General features: G+C 40.1%; 1 protein-coding gene across 1 annotated transcript in view; it reads left to right on the forward strand.

Annotated features, from left to right (window-relative positions):
- AOAH (acyloxyacyl hydrolase) overlaps window positions 1-24,768 on the forward strand; it is a 209,397-nt gene that overhangs the window by 113,459 nt on the left and 71,170 nt on the right. The window contains exons 7-8 of the mRNA XM_082259508.1: window positions 15,460-15,508; window positions 17,611-17,681. Coding sequence (XP_082115634.1) covers window positions 15,460-15,508; window positions 17,611-17,681 — 120 coding nt within the window. The remainder of the gene's footprint in view (window positions 1-15,459; window positions 15,509-17,610; window positions 17,682-24,768) is intronic.

The following is a 24,768-nucleotide window of genomic DNA, read 5'->3' on the forward strand; positions in this document are numbered from 1 at the left end:
CAGACCCTAAGGAGCCATTCGTTAGGAATGTCACACCTTTAAAAAGATCCTAGTATTTTTTTTTTGTGGTTTGTTTACTTATGTTGCACGTTGCAACACAAAGAAATGTCACATTTGTAATTGTTGCCCATTATAAACAAAAATCTAACAAAAAAATCAAAAACAGTTTAAAAAAAAACCCTTTTTTTGGGACCCAAAAAAAAAAAAAAACCAAAAAAAGCCTTGTTTTTGGCAACCAAAAAAAATATAAAAATTTATAAAAAACCCTTTTTTTGGGGACCCAAAAAAAAAAAAAAACAAAAAAAGCCTTGTTTTTGGCAACCAAAAAAAATATAAAAATTTATAAAAAACCCTTTTTTTGGGGACCCAAAAAAAAAAAAAAAAACAAAAAAAGCCTTGTTTTTGGCAACCAAAAAAAATATAAAAATTTATAAAAAAACCCTTTTTTTGGGGACCCAAAAAAAAAAAAAAAAAACAAAAAAAGCCTTGTTTTTGGCAACCAAAAAAAATATAAAAATTTATAAAAAACCCTTTTTTTGGGGACCCAAAAAAAAAAAACAAAAAAAGCCTTGTTTTTGGCAACCAAAAAAAATATAAAAATTTATAAAAAACCCTTTTTTTGGGGACCCAAAAAAAAAAAAAAACAAAAAAAGCCTTGTTTTTGGCAACCAAAAAAAATATAAAAATTTATAAAAAACCCTTTTTTTGGGGACCCAAAAAAAAAAAAAAAACAAAAAAAGGCCTTGTTTTTGGCAACCAAAAAAAATATAAAAATTTATAAAAAACCCTTTTTTTGGGGACCCAAAAAAAAAAAAAAAAACAAAAAAAGCCTTGTTTTTGGCAACCAAAAAAAATATAAAAATTTATAAAAAACCCTTTTTTTGGGGACCCAAAAAAAAAAAAAAAAAAAAAAGCCTTGTTTTTGGCAACCAAAAAAAATATAAAAATTTATAAAAAACCCTTTTTTTGGGGACCAAAAAAACCAAAAAAAAAAAAAAAAAAAGCCTTGTTTTTGGCAACCAAAAAAAAAATGTTTACAAAAAAGCCTTGTTGTTTTTATGGCAACGGACAAAACCAAAAATGTTTACAAATAAGCCTTGTTGTTTTTATGGCAACCGACAAAACCAAAAATGTTTACAAATAAGCCTTGTTGTTTTTATGGCAACCGACAAAACCACAAATGTTTACAAAAAAGCCTTGTTGTTTTTATGGCAACCGACAAAACCACAAATGTTTACAAAAAAGCCTTGTTGTTTTTATGGCAACCGACAAAACCACAAATGTTTACAAAAAAGCCTTGTTGTTTTTATGGCAACCGACAAAACCAAAAATGTTTACAAAAAAGCCTTGTTGTTTTTGGTAACAAACTAAACCACAAATGTTTACAAAAAAGCCTTGTTGTTTTTATGGCAACCGACAAAACCAAAAATGTTTACAAAAAAGCCTTGTTGTTTTTGGTAACAAACTAAACCACAAATGTTTACAAAAAAGCCTTGTTGTTTTTATGGCAACGGACAAAACCACAAATGTTTACAAATAAGCCTTGTTGTTTTTATGGCAACCGACAAAACCAAAAATGTTTACAAATAAGCCTTGTTGTTTTTATGGCAACCGACAAAACCAAAAATGTTTACAAAAAAGCCTTGTTGTTTTTGGTAACAAACTAAACCACAAATGTTTACAAAAAAGCCTTGTTGTTTTTATGGCAACCGACAAAACCAAAAATGTTTACAAAAAAGCCTTGTTGTTTTTATGGCAACCGACAAAACCAAAAATGTTTACAAAAAAGCCTTGTTGTTTTTGGTAACAAACTAAACCACAAATGTTTACAAAAAAGCCTTGTTGTTTTTATGGCAACCGACAAAACCACAAATGTTTACAAAAAAGCCTTGTTGTTTTTATGGCAACCGACAAAACCACAAATGTTTACAAAAAAGCCTTGTTGTTTTTATGGCAACCGACAAAACCACAAATGTTTACAAAAAAGCCTTGTTGTTTTTATGGCAACCGACAAAACCACAAATGTTTACAAAAAAGCCTTGTTGTTTTTATGGCAACCGACAAAACCAAAAATGTTTACAAAAAAGCCTTGTTGTTTTTGGTAACAAACTAAACCACAAATGTTTACAAAAAAGCCTTGTTGTTTTTATGGCAACCGACAAAACCAAAAATGTTTACAAAAAAGCCTTGTTGTTTTTGGTAACAAACTAAACCACAAATGTTTACAAAAAAGCCTTGTTGTTTTTATGGCAACGGACAAAACCACAAATGTTTACAAATAAGCCTTGTTGTTTTTATGGCAACCGACAAAACCAAAAATGTTTACAAATAAGCCTTGTTGTTTTTATGGCAACCGACAAAACCAAAAATGTTTACAAAAAAGCCTTGTTGTTTTTGGTAACAAACTAAACCACAAATGTTTACAAAAAAGCCTTGTTGTTTTTATGGCAACCGACAAAACCAAAAATGTTTACAAAAAAGCCTTGTTGTTTTTATGGCAACCGACAAAACCAAAAATGTTTACAAAAAAGCCTTGTTGTTTTTGGTAACAAACTAAACCACAAATGTTTACAAAAAAGCCTTGTTGTTTTTATGGCAACGGACAAAACCACAAATGTTTACAAATAAGCCTTGTTGTTTTTATGGCAACCGACAAAACCAAAAATGTTTACAAATAAGCCTTGTTGTTTTTATGGCAACCGACAAAACCAAAAATGTTTACAAAAAAGCCTTGTTGTTTTTGGTAACAAACTAAACCACAAATGTTTACAAAAAAGCCTTGTTGTTTTTATGGCAACCGACAAAACCAAAAATGTTTACAAAAAAGCCTTGTTGTTTTTATGGCAACCGACAAAACCAAAAATGTTTACAAAAAAGCCTTGTTGTTTTTGGTAACAAACTAAACCACAAATGTTTACAAAAAAGCCTTGTTGTTTTTATGGCAACCGACAAAACCACAAATGTTTACAAAAAAGCCTTGTTGTTTTTATGGCAACCGACAAAACCACAAATGTTTACAAAAAAGCCTTGTTGTTTTTATGGCAACCGACAAAACCACAAATGTTTACAAAAAAGCCTTGTTGTTTTTATGGCAACCGACAAAACCACAAATGTTTACAAAAAAGCCTTGTTGTTTTTATGGCAACCGACAAAACCAAAAATGTTTACAAAAAAGCCTTGTTGTTTTTGGTAACAAACTAAACCACAAATGTTTACAAAAAAGCCTTGTTGTTTTTATGGCAACCGACAAAACCAAAAATGTTTACAAAAAAGCCTTGTTGTTTTTGGTAACAAACTAAACCACAAATGTTTACAAAAAAGCCTTGTTGTTTTTATGGCAACGGACAAAACCACAAATGTTTACAAATAAGCCTTGTTGTTTTTATGGCAACCGACAAAACCAAAAATGTTTACAAATAAGCCTTGTTGTTTTTATGGCAACCGACAAAACCAAAAATGTTTACAAAAAAGCCTTGTTGTTTTTGGTAACAAACTAAACCACAAATGTTTACAAAAAAGCCTTGTTGTTTTTATGGCAACCGACAAAACCAAAAATGTTTACAAAAAAGCCTTGTTGTTTTTATGGCAACCGACAAAACCAAAAATGTTTACAAAAAAGCCTTGTTGTTTTTGGTAACAAACTAAACCACAAATGTTTACAAAAAAGCCTTGTTGTTTTTATGGCAACCGACAAAACCACAAATGTTTACAAAAAAGCCTTGTTGTTTTTATGGCAACCGACAAAACCACAAATGTTTACAAAAAAGCCTTGTTGTTTTTATGGCAACCGACAAAACCAAAAATGTTTACAAAAAAGCCTTGTTGTTTTTGGTAACAAACTAAACCACAAATGTTTACAAAAAAGCCTTGTTGTTTTTATGGCAACCGACAAAACCACAAATGTTTACAAAAAAGCCTTGTTGTTTTTATGGCAACCGACAAAACCACAAATGTTTACAAAAAAGCCTTGTTGTTTTTATGGCAACCGACAAAACCACAAATGTTTACAAAAAAGCCTTGTTGTTTTTATGGCAACCGACAAAACCAAAAATGTTTACAAAAAAGCCTTGTTGTTTTTGGTAACAAACTAAACCACAAATGTTTACAAAAAAGCCTTGTTGTTTTTATGGCAACCGACAAAACCACAAATGTTTACAAAAAAGCCTTGTTGTTTTTATGGCAACCGACAAAACCACAAATGTTTACAAAAAAGCCTTGTTGTTTTTATGGCAACCGACAAAACCAAAAATGTTTACAAAAAAGCCTTGTTGTTTTTGGTAACAAACTAAACCACAAATGTTTACAAAAAAGCCTTGTTGTTTTTATGGCAACCGACAAAACCACAAATGTTTACAAAAAAGCCTTGTTGTTTTTATGGCAACCGACAAAACCACAAATGTTTACAAAAAAGCCTTGTTGTTTTTATGGCAACCGACAAAACCAAAAATGTTTACAAAAAAGCCTTGTTGTTTTTGGTAACAAACTAAACCACAAATGTTTACAAAAAAGCCTTGTTGTTTTTATGGCAACGGACAAAACCACAAATGTTTACAAATAAGCCTTGTTGTTTTTATGGCAACCGACAAAACCAAAAATGTTTACAAAAAAGAATTGTTTTTGTGAAAACCTTCCAAAAAATGATGTCAAAACATAAAAAATGTTTAAAATGTTTATCTAAATTAAATTTAAGTATGTTGCTCTTTGCAACACAAATGTTACATTGGCAATTTAGTTCATTCTATTATATATTGTAATATATTTATTGTACGCTACAGTTGGTAGACACCCACATGTGTTATTAAAACATTTATTTTATTACCCAAGTTTTCTTTTTGGTGTACACATCGAATGTCTTTTGTGTTGTATTTGTTTACTTGAGTGGTGTGGTCTGTAATTGTTAGTATGTTGGCTTTGGTTTATGTTAGCCTTGAGACTTGTTTTGAAGCTACATTTGAAGGGAGACCTTTTCTTGGGTCGTTATGTGAACATTGAGTTATCTAAATTTACATGAAATCATATGTTTGGAGATCGAGAAGCACGTGTGTATAAATGCCTACATTAACCAGGGCCATTACTTGGCCACCAACACTCCTAAAAAACCAAAGAGCAAACACAAACTAATCATTTTGCATAAAATTTTATTTCATCCCCAAAAAAAGCACTATAATAAATCATATTGTGCCACCCTCAAATTTAAAAAAAAAATGGCCCCACAAATTGGCCAATGTAACAATCATTAACAAAACCAAAAAAAAAAAAAAAAGAAATTAAGTTGGTGGTGGTGGTGGTGACTGAAGCAGTGTGGTGAGCAATGGAAAGGTTCCTGCCATCAAATGGTGGGCCAATAGTCCCATCTGCTCTGGGGTTAGCCTTAGAGTTCTGGTAAAGTGGCCCATTAGAATCAGATCTTGTGTCTGAGGCTGCTGCTGATGCAGGGTGTTGAACCCTGGAAATGTCCCAGACTGAAGATCTTGTGCCAATAGTCCCATCTGCTCTGTGCTCAGCCTAAGAATTTGGGTAACGTGTGCCATGACCATGAGATGGGATCGTTGCTGCTCCAAGGCTATTTGATGCTGCTGGTGGTGCAAGGGTTGTGAAGATGTGTGGGGAGTGGTGGTTGATTGGTTGTTGTGGTCCACGGTGCGGGGGCAAACGACATGTCGCATTGGTGACAAAAAAGAAGAACGGCCTGGGGAGGAGTGAAGTGATAAAGGTGTGGAGGGAATGTAGTCAGGTGGAAGGGGTACTGTGGAACCAGTGCGCATTGAGGTTGTGCAGGAGGATTGCTCATTGAGGGGTGTGGGAGTCCGAACGGAGTGTGAAGTGCTAGGAGTGGCTACAGGAGGAATTGTCCCATCCCCAGCTGCCTGACAAGTGGCCAACACTGGCATTACCCTCCCACTACCACAACCTGCAGTGGCAGGTGAGTGAGATGTTTGGGAGGGCTCTGCCAATGGGGCATCTTCAGATCCAAACAGGCATTGGCGTGTGGCCAGCACCTGAGTGTCAACACTTTGCCGATCCCGTTGATGCTGGTCTGCTAAACTTACCAAGCTGTTACGCATATCCTGTTGAACCTGTAACATATCCTGGTGAACCTGTACCATTGTTGCTACAGATTCCTGTATGAGCCCGAGCAGACGTACTGCCTCAGTAGATTGCTGAGTACGCCTCCTTAACTCATTTTGGACCTGATACTCATCAAGCAGCCTCTCGGCTACATCCAGCATAGATGGACGAAGTTGGGTAGGTGACAATCCCTCTGCATCTAAGGCTACCTGAAAGCAGAAGAAATAGACCAAATCATTATCAAACATCATGACTAAATATTTCAGATTAGTTTGACAACTTAACACCCCAAGCAGAACGTTGAAAAGTTTGATGTGCTTCTAATGAGTACTTGTTCATTGTAAGATTATCCAAGCTAGCAACACTTCTGATAATGGGTACATATTATATTGGTAGGACTAATATGACAAAGGCAAAAAAGATTCAACATGAAGGTGTTCCCAATTAACCCTGGTGTGGTAGGTTGTTTATGCTTTTGGTAAATCTGTTACTACACCAATGACTTTATACATCTACGTATGTTGTCTAAAATCTTGCCATCAATCGGCTAGAGGACAACCCAACCAAACGATACCCATGAATTTGGACCTGGAAAATCAAAGACGGGCCGGACTTTAAAGATCCTGGATGTTTTTGGAACATTAGTGGCACACCAAATTATAACATAATTCCCTGATGTTCAAGATAGAACTCTTGTTGTGCTGGTGCATCGTCAGAATGTCATAGCACTAATTTAACACACACAATGTAAGCCACATCTAGTCCAAAATCAATGCTACCATTGAAATGTTACATGTGCACCTTGTTCCCTTATATCACATACCACAGCACTGGATGCAGAATCGTCGCCAGCTCCTGATCCAACTCCAGCTGCAACGTCAAGAGGGGCCTGATGTTCTTTTAAAAACAAAAAAAAAAAACATGTTTAGTACATAACCTTAGTCAGTAATGATTATGGCCAGATTGCCCTCCTAGCTTCATGAATGAAGCATTGAGGCCAAACATTCAAAAGTGCTTTCCTGGGCTCATAGGACACTTGCTAAACCCTCCCAAAGGTTAAGAAGGCTTGGTCTGCCTACTAATGACGGCACCCATTAATGCTGTCAACTGTGTTTTGCAGGGTAAACATCTAAAAGGCAACACTCTTTCCTAAGAAAAAACATGTGTGTTAATGGGGTTAATAAGATTCAAAAAAACATTATTTGACTAGACATACCAACACCTTCCTCCAGGCCTAGCTGCACTGGGTGTGTTCCCTGCTGCGGATCTTCTGTAAAGGACATAGCAATATGAGCTATCTTGGCCAAAAAAAAACATCTACATTGTTTGGCACAGTATGATATTGGACCTACCAGGAGGAGGGTCAGCACTGATGTCAACACCTGTGAGTCCGTCTGGTTCGCCAAGCTGCATGGGCTGTGGAGGGGCTGAGATCCGTGCTACAGATGAACAAATTGCAGGTTGGGGAAAACAAAAAAAGGACAATTGGAAGGGCAAGTATCACATTCTCTTAATGTCACACATAGGATAGTAGTTAATCTTTTCCAAACAACTCACACAATTGACATCCAAGATAATATCCTACCTCGGTGCAAAGCATCCGAATCTAAGTCCTCTCTGGGAAAGATGGTATCGGGTCCTATGATGTTCAAGAAAGGTAATTGATAATCCCAGAGAGAACTTCGTGCACGTTCATCCAGCCGACCTTGACGGTCATAAAGACCCTCCGCAGCCCATGCAATTAGCTTCTTCCGAACGGACCCACAGATGTCGTTGACCTTCTTCCGCACACTGTCACGGTGGCGAGGTGCTTCACCCAGTGCATTTACAGCATCCCGGATTTCATCCCACAATCTGTTCTTCTCTGTTACTGAGTAAGACGCGGCCCTGGTCCCATGTATCGCCTGATATCTGGCCATATAGGCGTGGACCAGGGCACAGCACTGATTGTGGGTGAAACGGGGAAGCCGGGTTAATGTGGACAAGCTGACTCTGGTGGACGGACCCGCTCCAGGACTACTGTCAGAAGAGCCAGCTTGTCCACTTGGTGTGTTAACACCTCCCCCGGCTTCCTCCTCCGGGATGGGGATGGTGGACTCCCTCATGGATACAGCTGGAGCCTCCCTCACACCAGAGCCAGACGATCTGCCCACCCTGCCCCCCCTGCCCCCCCTGGCCCCCCTGGCCCCCCTGGCCCCCCTGGCCCTTCTCATCCTTCCAGTGGGTGGGGCCATGGGAGCACGAGGTGGGCAGAGAATCTGGCTGTCCAGCAGCAGCAAAGAGCCCCAAACTCCTAAATCTGAAATGACAAAAGAGAAAACAGAAAAAACAGGATTTGCAGATTGCTCTTCATATACAGTATAATTAGTGAACAGTTACAGAACACACTTACCTAATGGCACAAACAGACTTGGTCGTGGTGGTGGTGGTAGTAGTGGGCAAAGAGCAGAAGAGGCTGCAAAGAAAAGGAAAAAAAAAAAACACATAAGAAAACGCATATGGGTACAAATCACACGAGGCCCTCCAAACACTTACCTAATGGCACAAACACAGTAGTGGTGGTGGTGGTGGTGGTGGTGGTGGTGGTGGTGGTGGTGGCAAAGAGCAGAAGAGGCTGCAAAGAAATGTACAAAAAATACACATAAGAAAACGCATAGGGGTACAAATCACACGAGGCCCTCCAAACACTTACCTAATGGCACAAACACAGTGGTGGTGGTGGTGGTGGTGGTGGTGGCAAAGAGCAGAAGAGGCTGCAAAGAAATGTAAAAAAAAAACACATAAGAAAACTCATAGGGGTACAAATCACACGAGGCCCTCCAAACACTTACCTAATGGCACAAACACAGTAGTGGTGGTGGTGGTGGTGGTGGTGTTAAAGAGCAGAAGAGGCTGCAAAGAAATGTAAAAAAAAAACACATAAGAAAACGCATAGGGGTACAAATCACACGAGGCCCTCCAAACACTTACCTAATGGCACAAACACAGTAGTGGTGGTGGTGGTGGTGGTGGTGGTGGTGGTGGCAAAGAGCAGAAGAGGCTGCAAAGAAATGTACAAAAAATACACATAAGAAAACGCATAGGGGTACAAATCACACGAGGCCCTCCAAACACTTACCTAATGGCACAAACACAGTGGTGGTGGTGGTGGTGGTGGCAAAGAGCAGAAGAGGCTGCAAAGAAATGTAAAAAAAAAACACATAAGAAAACTCATAGGGGTACAAATCACACGAGGCCCTCCAAACACTTACCTAATGGCACAAACACAGTAGTGGTGGTGGTGGTGGTGGTGGTGGCAAAGAGCAGAAGAGGCTGCAAAGAAATGTAAAAAAAAAACACATAAGAAAACTCATAGGGGTACAAATCACACGAGGCCCTCCAAACACTTACCTAATGGCACAAACACAGTAGTGGTGGTGGTGGTGGTGGTGGTGGCAAAGAGCAGAAGAGGCTGCAAAGAAATGTAAAAAAAAAACACATAAGAAAACTCATAGGGGTACAAATCACACGAGGCCCTCCAAACACTTACCTAATGGCACAAACACAGTGGTGGTGGTGGTGGTGGTGGTGGTGGCAAAGAGCAGAAGAGGCTGCAAAGAAATGTAAAAAAAAAACACATAAGAAAACTCATAGGGGTACAAATCACACGAGGCCCTCCAAACACTTACCTAATGGCACAAACACAGTGGTGGTGGTGGTGGTGGTGGTGGTGGCAAAGAGCAGAAGAGGCTGCAAAGAAATGTACAAAAAATACACATAAGAAAACTCATAGGGGTACAAATCACACGAGGCCCTCCAAACACTTACCTAATGGCACAAACACAGTGGTGGTGGTGGTGGTGGTGGTGGTGGTGGTGTTAAAGAGCAGAAGAGGCTGCAAAGAAATGTAAAAAAAAAACACATAAGAAAACGCATAGGGGTACAAATCACACGAGGCCCTCCAAACACTTACCTAATGGCACAAACACAGTGGTGGTGGTGGTGGTGGTGGTGGTGTTAAAGAGCAGAAGAGGCTGCAAAGAAATGTACAAAAAATACACATAAGAAAACTCATAGGGGTACAAATCACACGAGGCCCTCCAAACACTTACCTAATGGCACAAACACAGTGGTGGTGGTGGTGGTGGTGGTGGTGGTGGTGTTAAAGAGCAGAAGAGGCTGCAAAGAAATGTAAAAAAAAAACACATAAGAAAACGCATAGGGGTACAAATCACACGAGGCCCTCCAAACACTTACCTAATGTCACAAACACAGTGGTGGTGGTGGTGGTGGTGTAATCCTTTATAGGCAAAAGGAGGCTGCAAACATTAAACATACATGAGAAATCGCATGACCTACATACGTGCACATAATAAATTACAGTTATCAGGAAAGCAAAAATGGTGTCTTTGGAAGCTGGGAAGGTAAGGGGGCAGGTTTAGATGCCAAATCTAGACTGCACACCTTTAACAAACATGAGAAAACACATGTCCAAACCACATGCACATGGGGCCAACTGCCAATGATTAAAAGACACTTGAGGGGTTCCCAAGCTATTGTGGGTTGGAGGGGATTCACCATAGACAACTTAAGCACACCCAAGATAAGTACAAATTGTCTCCTTCCTTTTTTTTGGGAGAGAGAGATACAATTGTCTTACCTCCAGATAATGTAGGTTGTGGGTCACAGGGTCTTGCTAGCACATAAGAAACATCGATCTATAACATCCAGCAGCCATATTGGCCATGTGCTCCTTTTATAGCTGGCTCACAGGTGTGATAATTAGCGGCCGTTTCTATATATATCTGCGCATTCGCGAATTTGCGCGTTCAAAATGGAGGACGATATCCCAGACGCATTAGATGGTGCAATGCTGGCATTTATTGGTGCCTTGTTTGAGGAGGCCCTGGCACAGGAGGCAGCAGAAGGTGGGGAAGCTGCAGCAGCAGCAGCAGCAGCACCTCCAGCAGCAGCACCTCCAGTCCGTGTGCCCTTACCTCGCCAGCCACGCATTTTTGCTCCAAGGATCTATTTGGACAAGCTGCGGGATTCTGATGTCAGGAGGAAGTTCCGGCTCGAGCGAGGAACTATTCTACACCTCTACCAGCTCATAGCAGAGAAAATTGACCCGGACACACAGCGCGGCCATGCGGTGCCCGGCATGGCCAGATTGCTGGCCACTTTGTATATTTTAGGGCGTGGCAGCTTCCAAGCCACTTCGGGAAGTATCATGGGCATTAGCCAGCCCACAGTTTCAAGGGTGTTCATGTTGGTCATTAATGCCATAGTGGATATAGTGCCCAATTTTATCCACTGGCCACAGAATGAAAATGAGTGGAATGAAGTCAAGTTGGGTTTCTACCGGCGGGCACACATGCCGCAAATCCTAGGGGCAATCGATGGCACCCACATAGCCATTAGGCCCCCAAGGAGCCACGAAAGTGAATACCGGAACCGCAAGCAGTACCACTCTGTGAACGTCCAATTAGTGTGTGACGCCAAACAGCGCATCATGAGTGTCAACACTGGTCACCCAGGGTCGTGCCATGATTCCAGTATGTTAAGAACAAGTACTCTGTACGAGGTGTTTGAAAGTGGACAAATGCCCGAAGGGTGGCTTATTGGTAAAGTATTTTGTCTTAACAACATAAACTGTAAGATTACATAGACATAGGAATAAGCTACATCGGTGTACACCCTGATTTAAGCAAAGCCTACCTAAAATGGATGTGTTATTAGTTGTCAGGCTGTTCACACACAACCAGATCAGCAGCTTAGCAGCTCACAAAAGAAAGATTTGCAAAGTTGTCTTTGAGTCCAATGAAGGTGGTTAACCAATGTGTAAATGGTGTCCTCTAGCCACCCAAAGAAAACCTACAAATGATTCCAATGGTATTGCCATATCCCCAAAGTACTTTGCATAAGTGAGTCAATATTGGTTTCCTCACTCTAGTTGCAGATATATTCCAGAAGTAAGACCTAGGCTAATGTAATAGGAACAGAATAGGGGCCAAGTTGTAACTTGCAAGAGAAACCCACCACTTTGTGTGTCCTTTTTCCCATTTGTATTAGTGATTTAGGCAGTTAGACAGAGTTGAGATGTTTCATATGATTTTTTGCAAACAGACGAGCAGGTTGTTTAGTAAAATGCCTAATTGTCTCCCATTTTGAGGAGTCATCTAAAGTCACATGATATGAATAACTAATGTATATTTTTCTTATTTTTCAGGGGATGCTGGTTACCCGCAGCTGACGTGGCTGATGGCTCCAATCAGGTACCCCCAGGGCCCAGCAGAGAGGAATTACAACAGGGCCTTGCGGAGAAGCCGGAGTATCATTGAGTTGACCATAGGTCTTCTCAAGTCCCGGTTTCTCTGCTTGGCCCGGCCTGGGGGTGAACTCCTGTACTCTCCTACAAAGGCTTCCAAGATCATCCTGGCGTGCTGCGTGTTGCACAACATGTGCGTTGCCCGGGATGATTCTTGGGAGCTGACGGAGGAGAGGGAGCCAGAGGTCCGTCAGCCGGCGGCCCCCAGGCGGCGGAGCACCGCTGCCGGTATGGCCACCCGGAATACCCTGGTTGCTAGCCACTTTACATGTAAGTACTGTAACCGGTCAAGATAGGGCATGTGTATTAATTAGCTAGTTAGCAGAGGTGCCACTCACAGGGAGACAGAGGGTGATTATCATCTGCCAATGACACTTGCCATTGTAGATAAAGTGTAGTCAACATTGGTAAAATTGTGTTACTTGAGCAAAAACATGCACCTCTAACCATAAACATGTTGGTATTGTGAATAGTGTAAAGGGCTGAGAAGAGCTGGCAGGTGTTTATTTGTGTCTATGCCACCTGTGTAGTTATTGATAACATGAACGGCTGCTTGGTATCTTATGGTGTTGTAATTTTCCAGAACATCAACATCTTGGAATCATGGCACGTACCATGGGAAGCCTGTGGTGATGGGCTGTCTGGCGTCACAGGTGTGTATTCAAATGTTTACATTAATGATTTCTGGTTTGTGTAAGTTGGCATAAAATGTGTTATTTCACTCGTGATGTCGAAATTAAATGAAGTTCAGAATGAAGCAAACAGGCATTAAGATGTGATTTTCATAATGAAATGTCTTATCCTTTGTTTTATTTTTCCAGGAGTGGTACTGCTTGCGGGTGTAGGTGGTAGAAACCCACCTTGATGGACTCCACTCATTTTCTTTTGTGGTCAGTGGATATTTGGTAAGGCACATGGCCAATGACCAACATGAACACCCTGGAACTTCGAAAGTGGCTTGGAAGCTGCCCAGCAACCTTGCCATGCCTGTCCCCTATGAGCTGGTAGAGGTGCAGAATGGATTCTGAACTCTGCCGGAAGTTGTGGAAGACATCAGAATCCCGTAGCCATGGAGCAAAGATCGTGGTCTGGCGCTGTAAAGGCACACGGACTGGAGAGTGACAATATTCTTTTGCTGCATCCCTCCTTCTGCTGTCATTCTCAAATAAATAAATACATTAGAATTGAACATGTGTTTTTTTGTTTTGTGTGGGTGCCTACAGACAAAAGGGCCATCCACACTGTAAGATTTAGAGAAGACTTTATCCTTCCGATTGACATTTTCTATGTAGTGCAAGGGCCTGCCTGATTGCATCCAAATTGAAAGTGTTGAGGTTTGAGCTTCTATTATATGGTTTGGTTAAGTCTACAGGAAAAAGTCTAGACAAATTGTTAGTGTATGGCCCATTAAGCTGCCAAGGCCGGAGTTTTGCACTTTGCATGCTGCTTGTACTGGTGATGTGAGGGGTTGTAATGTAGAGTAGGGATGTATCAGTGTTGTGTTGAGGTGTGAGGCAAATGTAGTGTTGGACTATGAGGGCCTGTGTTGTTGAAATATGGAGAGAGTCCAATATCAGACACCTATGTTTATTGGTCAAGAAATTGTAAGAACCATGGTAAATATGTAAAGAATTGCATCTCGATAAAACTAGGACCACACTCATAAAATCAAAATTGTGTTGTTTCCATTGATGTGCTTGAAATTTGGGTAGGACACCCCCCTCCCCCCCCAAATTCAAGATAGTTTAAAAAAACTGTTTAAAAAAATGAGAGTGAAAAGAGATCCCAAGTGTAGTGATGTGATTTGAACCCATGACGTTGTGAACTGCAGTGAAGTTGCAAAGCACTTAGCTATTGTGCAGAATAAAGCTGTATGGTGGAAAAAATGGAGTGTGTTAAGGCTAAAAAGCACATATAGCTAAAGAACTAAACATTGTATGGAATGTGGGAAGAAGACCATGGTAAAATTGTGAGGTTTCATCTTGCCCTGAAGTAGGGTAGGGGTTTGGTCACTTGCCTTTGGTACTTTCCTTCATAAGATCGATTCGACACACAGACAAGATCAAAAAAACACTTAAAATGGTGTAAGCTTGCAAGCGCTTCTGAGTGTAACATTATTTAGCAATATATATGATGTAATCCGTTCCATTTTAGCAATATAAACAAAAAAAGAAAATAAAAAAAGTAGGTGGAGATGGTAAGCCTCGAACCTACAGCAGAGGGAGATGAATTACAGACATGTGATGTGTGCACTAATCCACTAGCCCACATCGCTATGTGAAACTGCTATAAGCAGGAAGACATAAGTTTGCGAATTGGCGAAGCCGCGATCGTAAGTGAATCCCGCTGACGGCGGAATTCATTATTGCTGTTTTACTCGCCAATTCGCCGCAGCGCCAGTTAATTGATTTGAACGCGGCGAAACTGAAACACGTCATAGATGTTTGAAGCTGCAGTTTCTTTAAATCCGGCCCCCCGTATCCAGGGTCCCATCAACCTTCAGGGCCATCCTCCTTGGGTTTGACCAGGGCTGTGTAAATATTCATGCTGCTGTTTGCATATGCCTATGTTCCAGAGAGTTCTCCAGTTCTCTGGAAAGCAGAGAAAACAGTCAAAACTAGCAGACCTATCTAATCACATGCAGTTGCACTGATTACAGTGAGCACAAATTACTTTGCCTAACACAATAATTAAAGCCACACTGGTTACAGTGAGACAAGCTAAATTTACCTAGCAAACAAAAATACAGCTCCACTGAACAGTGAGCCAGCACTAAATCTAACTAATCCTAGCACCTATCTAGGAGGGTGCTACTCTAGCTTGGGCCATGCTGTATATAAAGCATTTCCAGCACAAAGGTTATAGCCAGTAGCCAAAATGCCTTACAATTTATATTTACTGACAAACTTACAGGCTTCAGGAAGATTTGTCCAGCAGTTCTACACAAGCTCTGGGTTTCTGCTGCTGTTTTACAAGACAGTAACAGTTAGGGAATGGAATCCCTAAAAAAAAAAACACCATATACTACAGTAAATATATTCTGATGTTTTTGTAATAGTGATGATTCTTTTCTAATTTCCTAGGTCAGAGCCAGCAGAAGATTTTGATCACGATAACTTTAGTGTCTTTCCAGTAAGTTGAATAAACTTAAAATTCATCTTCATTGTATTGTCCATTTTTAAAGAAAACTTGTGTTTTACCAATGCAGGGCAAAGCAACAGATTCATTCTAATGGCAGCTGACCCCCATTCCCTTCTTATGCCAGTTGAAAATATACTTTTCTTCTAACCAAACAGATGTTAAATTAAATCAGAAAATTAGGTCCTGGTTGATGACTTTATGCTGGCCCCTTTTGCAGGTGTAACTACTGAATGTAAAACATTAAAAATAGGTGCCTATACTGTTTAAAATCCAGCAATGCACTGTGTCATTCTGCTCTGCAAAGCTCCAGTTGTCTTATATTCTCAGCACTGTGCAAATATTCAGTGAGTCACTAGAGGCTGATTTGCTGACAACCTCAAGATTTACTGCTGCTAAGGGAAGCAACAGGAATGACACAGAGTGTGCCGAGGGCACATAGATCAGGGAGGGAGAAAAGAAAAGCAGAAGAGGTGACAGGACAAACTCTGCTGGCAGGAAGAAACAAAAGAGATAAAATTACAAGGACAGTGTCTTCTCTTATCTCTCTGCTATTCTCCTCTTTCTGCGTCCACACAGCAGCAGCAATATGAGCCTGAGCATTGTCAACTACTTTAGCCTTCCCCTCTAGCTGTGCCAAGACATAAAATCAAGGCTGGAAATGCACACGCTTTAATTGCAGATAGCGACTGATAGTTTTTGAAACTAAGGAAAGGGGAGAGTTTCCAAAAAGGAAGTGACTGCTCTGGGCTTCAGCAAAATGGCAGCCTCAGACAAGAAGAAACAGGAGCAATACTGGAAGAAATGTACAGCACACACTGATTTTGGTAGTATATTTTATTGTGGAATGTATGTTCCTTGCTAAAGAACATCATTTTTTTATCAAATTGTTATGGTGGATAAAGTTCTGCTTTAAGAAATAATTGAAACTTTATAGCCAAAACATTGCTGCATCATTATTATTTTAATATAATTTGATTAAAGCACACAATGCAAGCCTACAGGACTGCTAACACATTTCAAACAGTGTGCTACCTGTGCATTTTACAAGCTGTTAAGGGAGACTGTATTCAACCGCTGAGAGTTCCCTCTAGCTTGGCTCAATCGAATCTCTATATTTAATATAATAACAAAAGTTTTGAATAGCCTGTGAAATTGTAAGACAAAATGAAAAGAATAAAAACACTGCAGTAATAACTAAAAAATACTCTCACTGAAAATGCACTTTGCTTTTCCTTTAAAGGGCATTTGCACACAACAGTTTACCTATAACCCCTTTTCTGATGTATTTCACCACCTACCTAGTGCTCACTGTATGAGGCGTGCACTTAGCTCAATTACACATTTAAGTTTTCACTTCTCTTGTCACTGCCAAATGCCAAGCATGAGCACAAAGTAATTTCTATTAAGGTTTAGCCGATTACATTTATGAATCTTTGTTGGTCACACTTTACGTAGAGATGGTACAGGAAAACAAATTCCCTGGAAAACATCAGTCTTTAAAGCTAAACTCTAGACCAGTGATGGTGAACCTTGGCACCCCAGATGTTTTGGAACTACATTTCCCATGATGCCCATGCACTCTGTAGTGTAGTTGAGCATCATGGGAAATGTAGTTTCAAAACAAATGGGGGTGCCAAGGTTCGCCACCACTGCTCTAGACAATAAGTTACAGAAACCGAAAAATACACATGAAAAATGATTATCTGTCAAAGGGTGTGTATTTATGTTCATTTGTTTCTGATATCTACACAGCACAGTCAGGTCGGAGACCTGATTTTCTTTACTGCAGTTAAGTAATACAATTTGGTCTTGTCCCTGCCCTCAGCCTCCCTGTCATCTCCTCCTATCAGAGTTGTCACTAGTAAGCAATTGACTGTCTCTTTGTGTTGCTTCTCTGATTCCCAGTCTAAACTCTGCTTTACAGAGAATACCAAGAAGCTGATACAAGTCAAATCCAGTTGCGTTTAAAAATACACAATAATTTAGTTTAGCTTTAACAATTACACTTTACTAGATAGATTAAGAAAAACCTAGGAAATAGATTGAATGTGATTAAATTGTAACTGATAAGATGGTGCCTTTCTTCTCTGCAGTCTTTACGAGGATATCACTGGAGGGGTAAAGATTGCAATGACATAGACAAGTCTGTTTATCCTGGCAGAAGGTGAGTTTATCTTCATTGATGTACCTGGAAACTTTCTTCTCTTCTCTTCTATCTTCCACAGCTGAAAATGGTGCAGGTACATATTTTCATAAACAGTGTGCCACATACTACAAAAATGTACCACATTGTGTGAATAGGCCCTTGCTTATTTTAATGAAGCCAACGTTTCTTTGATTTTGCTCTTTTAATACAAAAATGTATTTTAAAGAGATCCTTCACTCTGGAAAAAATAAATTAAAAGTCACTAGCTACAGATCATGTAGCTGACAAAAGATAAGACAGCGCTATCTGAGTGAAATCATAACCATTGTATCAATATGAATTGTAAAGAGGCAATGGAAAGTCTCAATGCAGCATAATAGTAGACAATTGCGTTTAAACCTTTGGTCATTAACAGTCAATAAAGTACAAGGCCGGTAGGTCCAGATGTAAAAAGGTTGATGGCCACTAGACCGGTGGAGCAAGATGGAACAAGACCGCCCTGGTGTGCAGGCTTACAGCTAATCATTAACCCTTCTACATCTGAACATACACAAGACAATTAATAGCATATAGAAACAAATGTAGCAGATGAATAGAATATAGATGGCAAATGTAGGTACATGCATAGAATTAATAATTATCAAAAAAAATAATAACAATAAAATTAAAAAAGCAAAAATTAAGATAAAAATGTATAAATTAGACAATGTAAATAAACATGAACATAAAACTAAAATAGAAAAGACAGTTAGCAAAAGCAAGATAAGGAAATTGCAGCGACAAATTGCCAAAATTGTACAAAAAAAATAATATATATATATATATACAGGTATATATATATATATATATATATATATATATATATATACACATAATATTTATATATCGGCATCTAGACATCTGTACGTATATATGTAAATAAAACCATATCATCAGTGCTCACAAGAAACAAAGAACACTACTGAGAATCTACACATAAATGCATATGTACACTCCTATATATATATATATATATATATATATATATATATATATATATATACACACACATATTCCCACATATACATAATATATGTGTATATGAAAATGCAAAACAAAAGGACAAGTGTAAAAGGATAGAACAACATCAATTGGGGCCAATACAGCTGCAGAGCGAGCATAGACTATAACTAGATGATAGAATGTACTTCAAGGCCATCGGGGCACAAAGAACCAAATTTGAAAATCCAAAAAGTTTCCCTCAGAGACTTAAGCCAATTGTCTTTTCTATTTTAGTTTTAAGTTCATGTCTATTTACATTGCCTAATTAGTTATTTTTTATCTTTATTTTTGCTTTTTTATTATCATTGTCATTATGTTTTGGTTATAATTATTAATTCTATGCATCTACCTATATTTGCCATCTATACCCGCATCTGCTACATTTGTTTCTATATGCTATTAAATATCTAGTGTACATTCAGATGTAGAAGGGTTAATGACAGATTAGGTCAATATTTAGCTCTGCCCGCTCCATGCCCCCATCCCAATGGGTTTTAAATTCTGTTGTTGCTGACATATCCATGACTTGACAAAGCATATGCGCGTGAAACGTGTCGTCACGGCAACTCTTCTCCCCTCTGCGTTCCAGGCTGGTTTACAGGCATCTTTTTCCAGTTCGGCACGTCTGCCTTCATGCTGTGGTGACGTCACAGGACCCTATCAACTTTTCTTTTTCTTCTCCATGCTGGGCTACTCTGCATCTTGGACAATGGCTCTACTATGAACTATGAGATTCCTAGTAGGATCGCTTGATTTACCATCACATTGCTTACAACAGATATTGGTAATTCTCCTGAGATCCTATCATGTGGTGCTTGACATCCACGGGCAGTAATCCCACAGCTCCCAGTGGAGATATCCCCAGACCACCCCGGACTTCCTAGCACCACAAGTTGATTCTAGTCAACTGTGAGTCAAATCAGGATACGCATGCATCTGCTCCTGATGAAGTGGAGCGAAGTCCACGAAACGCGTTGAGGCTGTGGATGCAAATTTATCACAATCATGCATTTCTATACTTACTGTATACATATTTCTATTCAACATGTTCTTTTGTTTATTGATATCCATAACACATATATGTTCTATATGTTATGATCTAGTTGTAGCCCAGGGAAACCATTGTATCTGGAATTTATTTTTCTATCATGCAATCATTTTATCATTTGTTGATGAGTTTTTTTAATAAATTTGCTCTCAACATTACCATCTTTTTATATTGTATTATATGTTACCATTCTACCTACATGTACATATATGAATTACCTTAGGTAGTTAGTTGTAGTTATACCCACTGAGAGTCACACATCTCATTTAAAGTCCCAATTCCTCTTTCTCTGACATCACATGGGAGGGCCGGCGGGACCCTGCTTGGCTTCCGTACATCCGTGGCTTCGTGAGAGTGGCTGTAAGCCTGCAAACCAGAGCGGTCTTGTTCCATCTTGCTCCACCGGTCTAGTGGCCATCAACCATTTTACATCTTTACCCACCGGCCTGGTACTGTATTGACTTTTAACGACCAAAGGTTTTTAATGCCATTGTCTACTATTAAACTGCATTGAGACTTTCCATGGGCTCTTTACAGTTCATATGGATACAGTGCATATGATCTCACCCAGATAGCGCTGTCTTATCTTTTGTCTGCCAATTTTAGTACTTCCATTTACTAACTGTGATGGCTGCACCATGTTGGCCCTGGCATAGGGGCAGTGTGTATCAATATAGGGCTTAGCGCTTGGGACACCTTGCTGCTGATTGCAGATCATGTAACTGGTGACTTTTAATAACAGGACACTTACCTGTCCAGGGATACAGCGCCATCCTCACCCGGGCTCCCAATAAAGTTCTCAATACAAGCATCTCAGCTGCGGGCAGCTGGCTGTGCTACTTATGTCTTCACAGCCAGCTGCCCACTGCAAATCCACAAGCCATGCTGCTTTTTGTGAATGGCTCCCCAGCTTTCTGGGATCTGTGACGTGTTCCAAAAGGAGGGAGGGGGAGATGAGAACTGGGATGGGGTACCTTTAAAAACTAGGCGCCCACTCCCCCTCCAAAGAAAATGACATGCCAAATGTGGTAAAGAAGGGGGGGAGGACTTAAAGTGGAACTTAACAATATTAATTTGTAGGCATTATATAAATATATATATAATGTATAGATGCAAAAATATTAGATAATCATCTTAAGAAACCTGTAATATTGAATATTATTGGACTGTAGCATAACTAAACTACACTGGTCCTTGATGCAAAAGTTCAAGGTTTCTGAAGCTTGCACATTTACCAGAATCATCTGGCTTTTTCATAAGCTTCTAAATGTAACTGCAATCTCTTTTCACATCTATTTTGAAGCGAGCAGAAGGTTGTGCAGAAAACCAGAAAAAAAAAATGTTGTATACCTTGCAGGCTTGTATTCAAGGTCTCTGCAGCCAGATGAAAATGGATTTAGCTGGCCAAACAGCTTGATGAGCATTCAGGAGATAAACTGTGTCCTATGAATCAACCTAAATGCCAAATTTTAAAGTAGTATTAAATCCTCTTTGTTTTTTACCCTAACAGATTGAACACAATAAAATAAACATTCCCAGCAAACTATTTGTTAAATGTCTTACTCCAGCACTTGCAATTTATAACTCACACTCTTCACAGGAAATAATTAATAGTGGACAGTGCAGTCTTGAGCCAGCTTGTTAGTTTGGAGAAGAGGGAGGATTGCTATTAGAAATCATTGGGCACTGTACAGCCTTCCTGACAGGGCCACCCCAACCCCGCCTACACACCACTGAAACCGCAAAACAGCAACCCTGACTTTACCCCCCCTACACCCCAAAAATTTAAGAAAAGTCTCACTTACTGGGCCCCTCCATTGAACTGATGGGGCTCAGGGAAATTTAATAATTTAAGCCCTAGTAAACAATTAGGAGCAGGAAGGTGATCTTGTAAAATCTGTTCATTCGTTTAGGAAGAAATGGACAATAATGTTTCCCTGGGCCCCCCTGTTTAGCTGATGAGGTCTGTGCCCAGTGCAACAGGACCAGTTGCCAGTTGTACTGCCTTATCAGGGGCCCTGGGGGGAGGAGCAGTGGAGTATCGTGTCATCCTAGGCTACGGGGCTGTGCGTTTCAATTGATGCACGCAGTGTAGGGAGGCACAGGTCTGGTCCCTGCATGCAATGGTGGCTTCATAGGATGCTGCAAGAAAAAGAGGACAACCTGTAAGAGGAAACCTGGGGCAGCAGTCATACTGCCAGCTTAAACTGGAACGTAGTCAAGGATTAGAAGATAAAAAAGCTACATACTCAGTAAGTGATTAAAGGAGTTTTAGAGTCAGAAGGTTTTTATCCTAAAATAGTTGTAAACCCCACGTTGTAATTTTTACCTACAGGTAAGCCTATAATAAGGCTTACTTGTAGTTAAAATGAAATGTAGTTAAAATGAATATCTCCTAAATGTTTAGGAGATATTCACCCTGCATGCAGCCACTGAAGGTCTGGCATAGCGTGACAGAACTTCTTACCAGAACCAAAGGCTCCCGTGCGCATTCACGGGAGTCAGGTAGTCGCGGCTCTGGCCACTCACAGCACTGGAACCCGCGAACATGGAAGAAACCCCAGGGGAACATGTCAGCCCCCTCAGTGGCGACCGGGCGCCGCTGTGAGGGTTCCGTTGCAAGGTAAGTATTTCATAATGTGCTCCAGGACTCTACCTCCTGATTGGCTGAGACACAGCAGTGGCACCATTGACTCCCGCTGCTGTCAATCAAAAAGTTAGCCAATTAAGAGAGAGAGAGGGCGAAGCTGAATGGCAGCTCCATGTCTGAAAGGACACAGGGAGCTGCAGCTCGGCTCAGGTGCCCCCATAGCAAGCTGCTTGCTGTGGGGGCACTCAACACGAGGGAGGGACCAGGAGCAGCAAAAAGGAGGAGGTAAGTATAACATGTTTGTTATTTTTTTTTTTTTAAAACCATGAGACTTTACAATCACTATAAGAGCCGGTTCACACTGGGGCGACTTGTCAGGCGACTACGTCACCTGACAAGTCGTGCTCCATTCAGTGCAATGGAACCGTTCTAATCGGAGCGACTCAAGTCGCTCCGACTTAGAAAAAGCTTCCTGCACTACTTGGGGGCGACTTCGGAGTGGCTTGCATAGACTTCTATTAAAGAAGTCGTTTGCAAGCCTTGCTGAAGTCGAGCTGCAGGGGGCAGCTTCAGAGTCGGGAGGCTTTGAAGCCGCCCCAGTGTGAACCGGTTCTAAATGAGCTGATGAAAGTGCTTAAAATTGAGGGTTTAATATCACTTTAAAGTTTGCCATGCGTGAACCTTTAATTATTTAAAGTAGGCACTTTTTATATGTAAATATAAAGAAACATTACCTTTATCCTGGCATCTGAAGTATTGCATAACTGCAACTGATAATAAGAAAATACAAAATCATGATTACAGTATTTTCTGGCATATAAGACTACTTTTGAACCTCAAAAAAATCCCCCAAAAATGGGGGGTCATCTTATACGCCGAGTATATTATCTCCAAGGTAACCTAAGTATAAGTATTACCGGTAGATGTAATCTCTCAAGACGCTGGCTGTGTGGGAATCCTGTACCGGTATACCGTATGTACCGTAGCTTCGGCTACATACAGTGTACTGCGCTGAGCCAATCAGGGAGAGCGATGTATTCTATTATTGAAAGCAAAGCCTGCTCGGATTGGCGGAGTAACATCAGCCCGCCTCTCTGACTCTGCCAATCCGAGCAGGCTTTGCATTCAATAATAGAATACATCGCTCACTGTGATTGACTCAGAGCGCTATACTGTATGTAGCCGAAGCTACGGTACATACGGTATACTGGTACAGGATTCCCGCACAGCCAGCGTCTTGAGATTACATCTACTGGTAATACTTAGGGTACCTTGGAGATATTATGCGAGATTACATGTATTACAGTACTAGGGCACCTTGGAGATCTATGAGAAATCTGATGTTTTTCAATGGTGTTGCCTTGGTTCGGAAGGGGGATAGTCTTATACGGCGAGTATAGCCCAAAACCTATGTTTTAACTTGAGAATTAGGGGGGTCGTCTTATACGCCCAGTCGTCTTATACGCTGGAAAATATGGTAACTAAAAATGTAGACACAATATAGGGAGCATTTACCTGTATAACCTATGATTTTAATCCTTATTCTGTACATCTGCTATACTTTTATGTAACAGTGGCTCTTACCTTCTGTGCTGCCATTGTGTTCTGAGGATAAAGCATGCATTAAACAAGATTTGTTCTTTGTTTTTCTATAGAAATAAACAGCATGATTCAGAATTTTAGCTCTTTGTATGTAGCTGACAGAACAATGTGAATGATGTGCTTTACAATACAGTACATAAAAAGATTTTAGTGAATGAAAAGAAAATTAGATATATATATCTATCCAGCTAAGATTCAGAATCATTTCTAGTTTTCTCCATGAAAACAACATCAGGAAATTATTTCTGTGCTAAAACTTATGGTTTAGTGACCTAGAACTGTCATAAAGAGAATGGTGATCAGTAAGACATCTGTCTTTTCTGGTTTGGTTCACATATTCCCTGGAGTCACCCTGATTCCCTTCAAATCGCCATAAGTTGGTGTTTGGGTGCATCATGGATGGGGTAGAGACTGTTCCTTTTGCTATAGAACGAAGGGACAGGTTACAGTGCATTGTTACAGAACCTTCCTGTGCAATAACAGGCATTTCGGAAACTGGAACATGCTCTACAAGCAGTGAACTCCATGCATTGCAAAATCAGTTGCTTCTCTTGTTAATATTGAGCAGTGTATTGGTGACCTTCACTAGATAAAGAGTTACCAGGCATTCCTGTTCATCCTATACAGTGGTCTCCAAACTGCAGTCCACGGGACAGCTGTGGTCCTTTGCTTGCCTTTATCCTATCCTTGGGGCACCATTTCTTCCACTGATATGAGGCAATATTCCTCCAACTAACCCCAACATTGAGGAACCATTCCTTCCATTGACAACAACAGTGAGGCATAGTTTCTCCCACTGACACCAACAATGGGGCACTATTCCT

This window comes from Pelophylax lessonae, assembly GCF_965119305.1.
Source record: "Pelophylax lessonae genome assembly, chromosome: 5".
Lineage (NCBI taxonomy): Eukaryota > Metazoa > Chordata > Amphibia > Anura > Ranidae > Pelophylax > Pelophylax lessonae.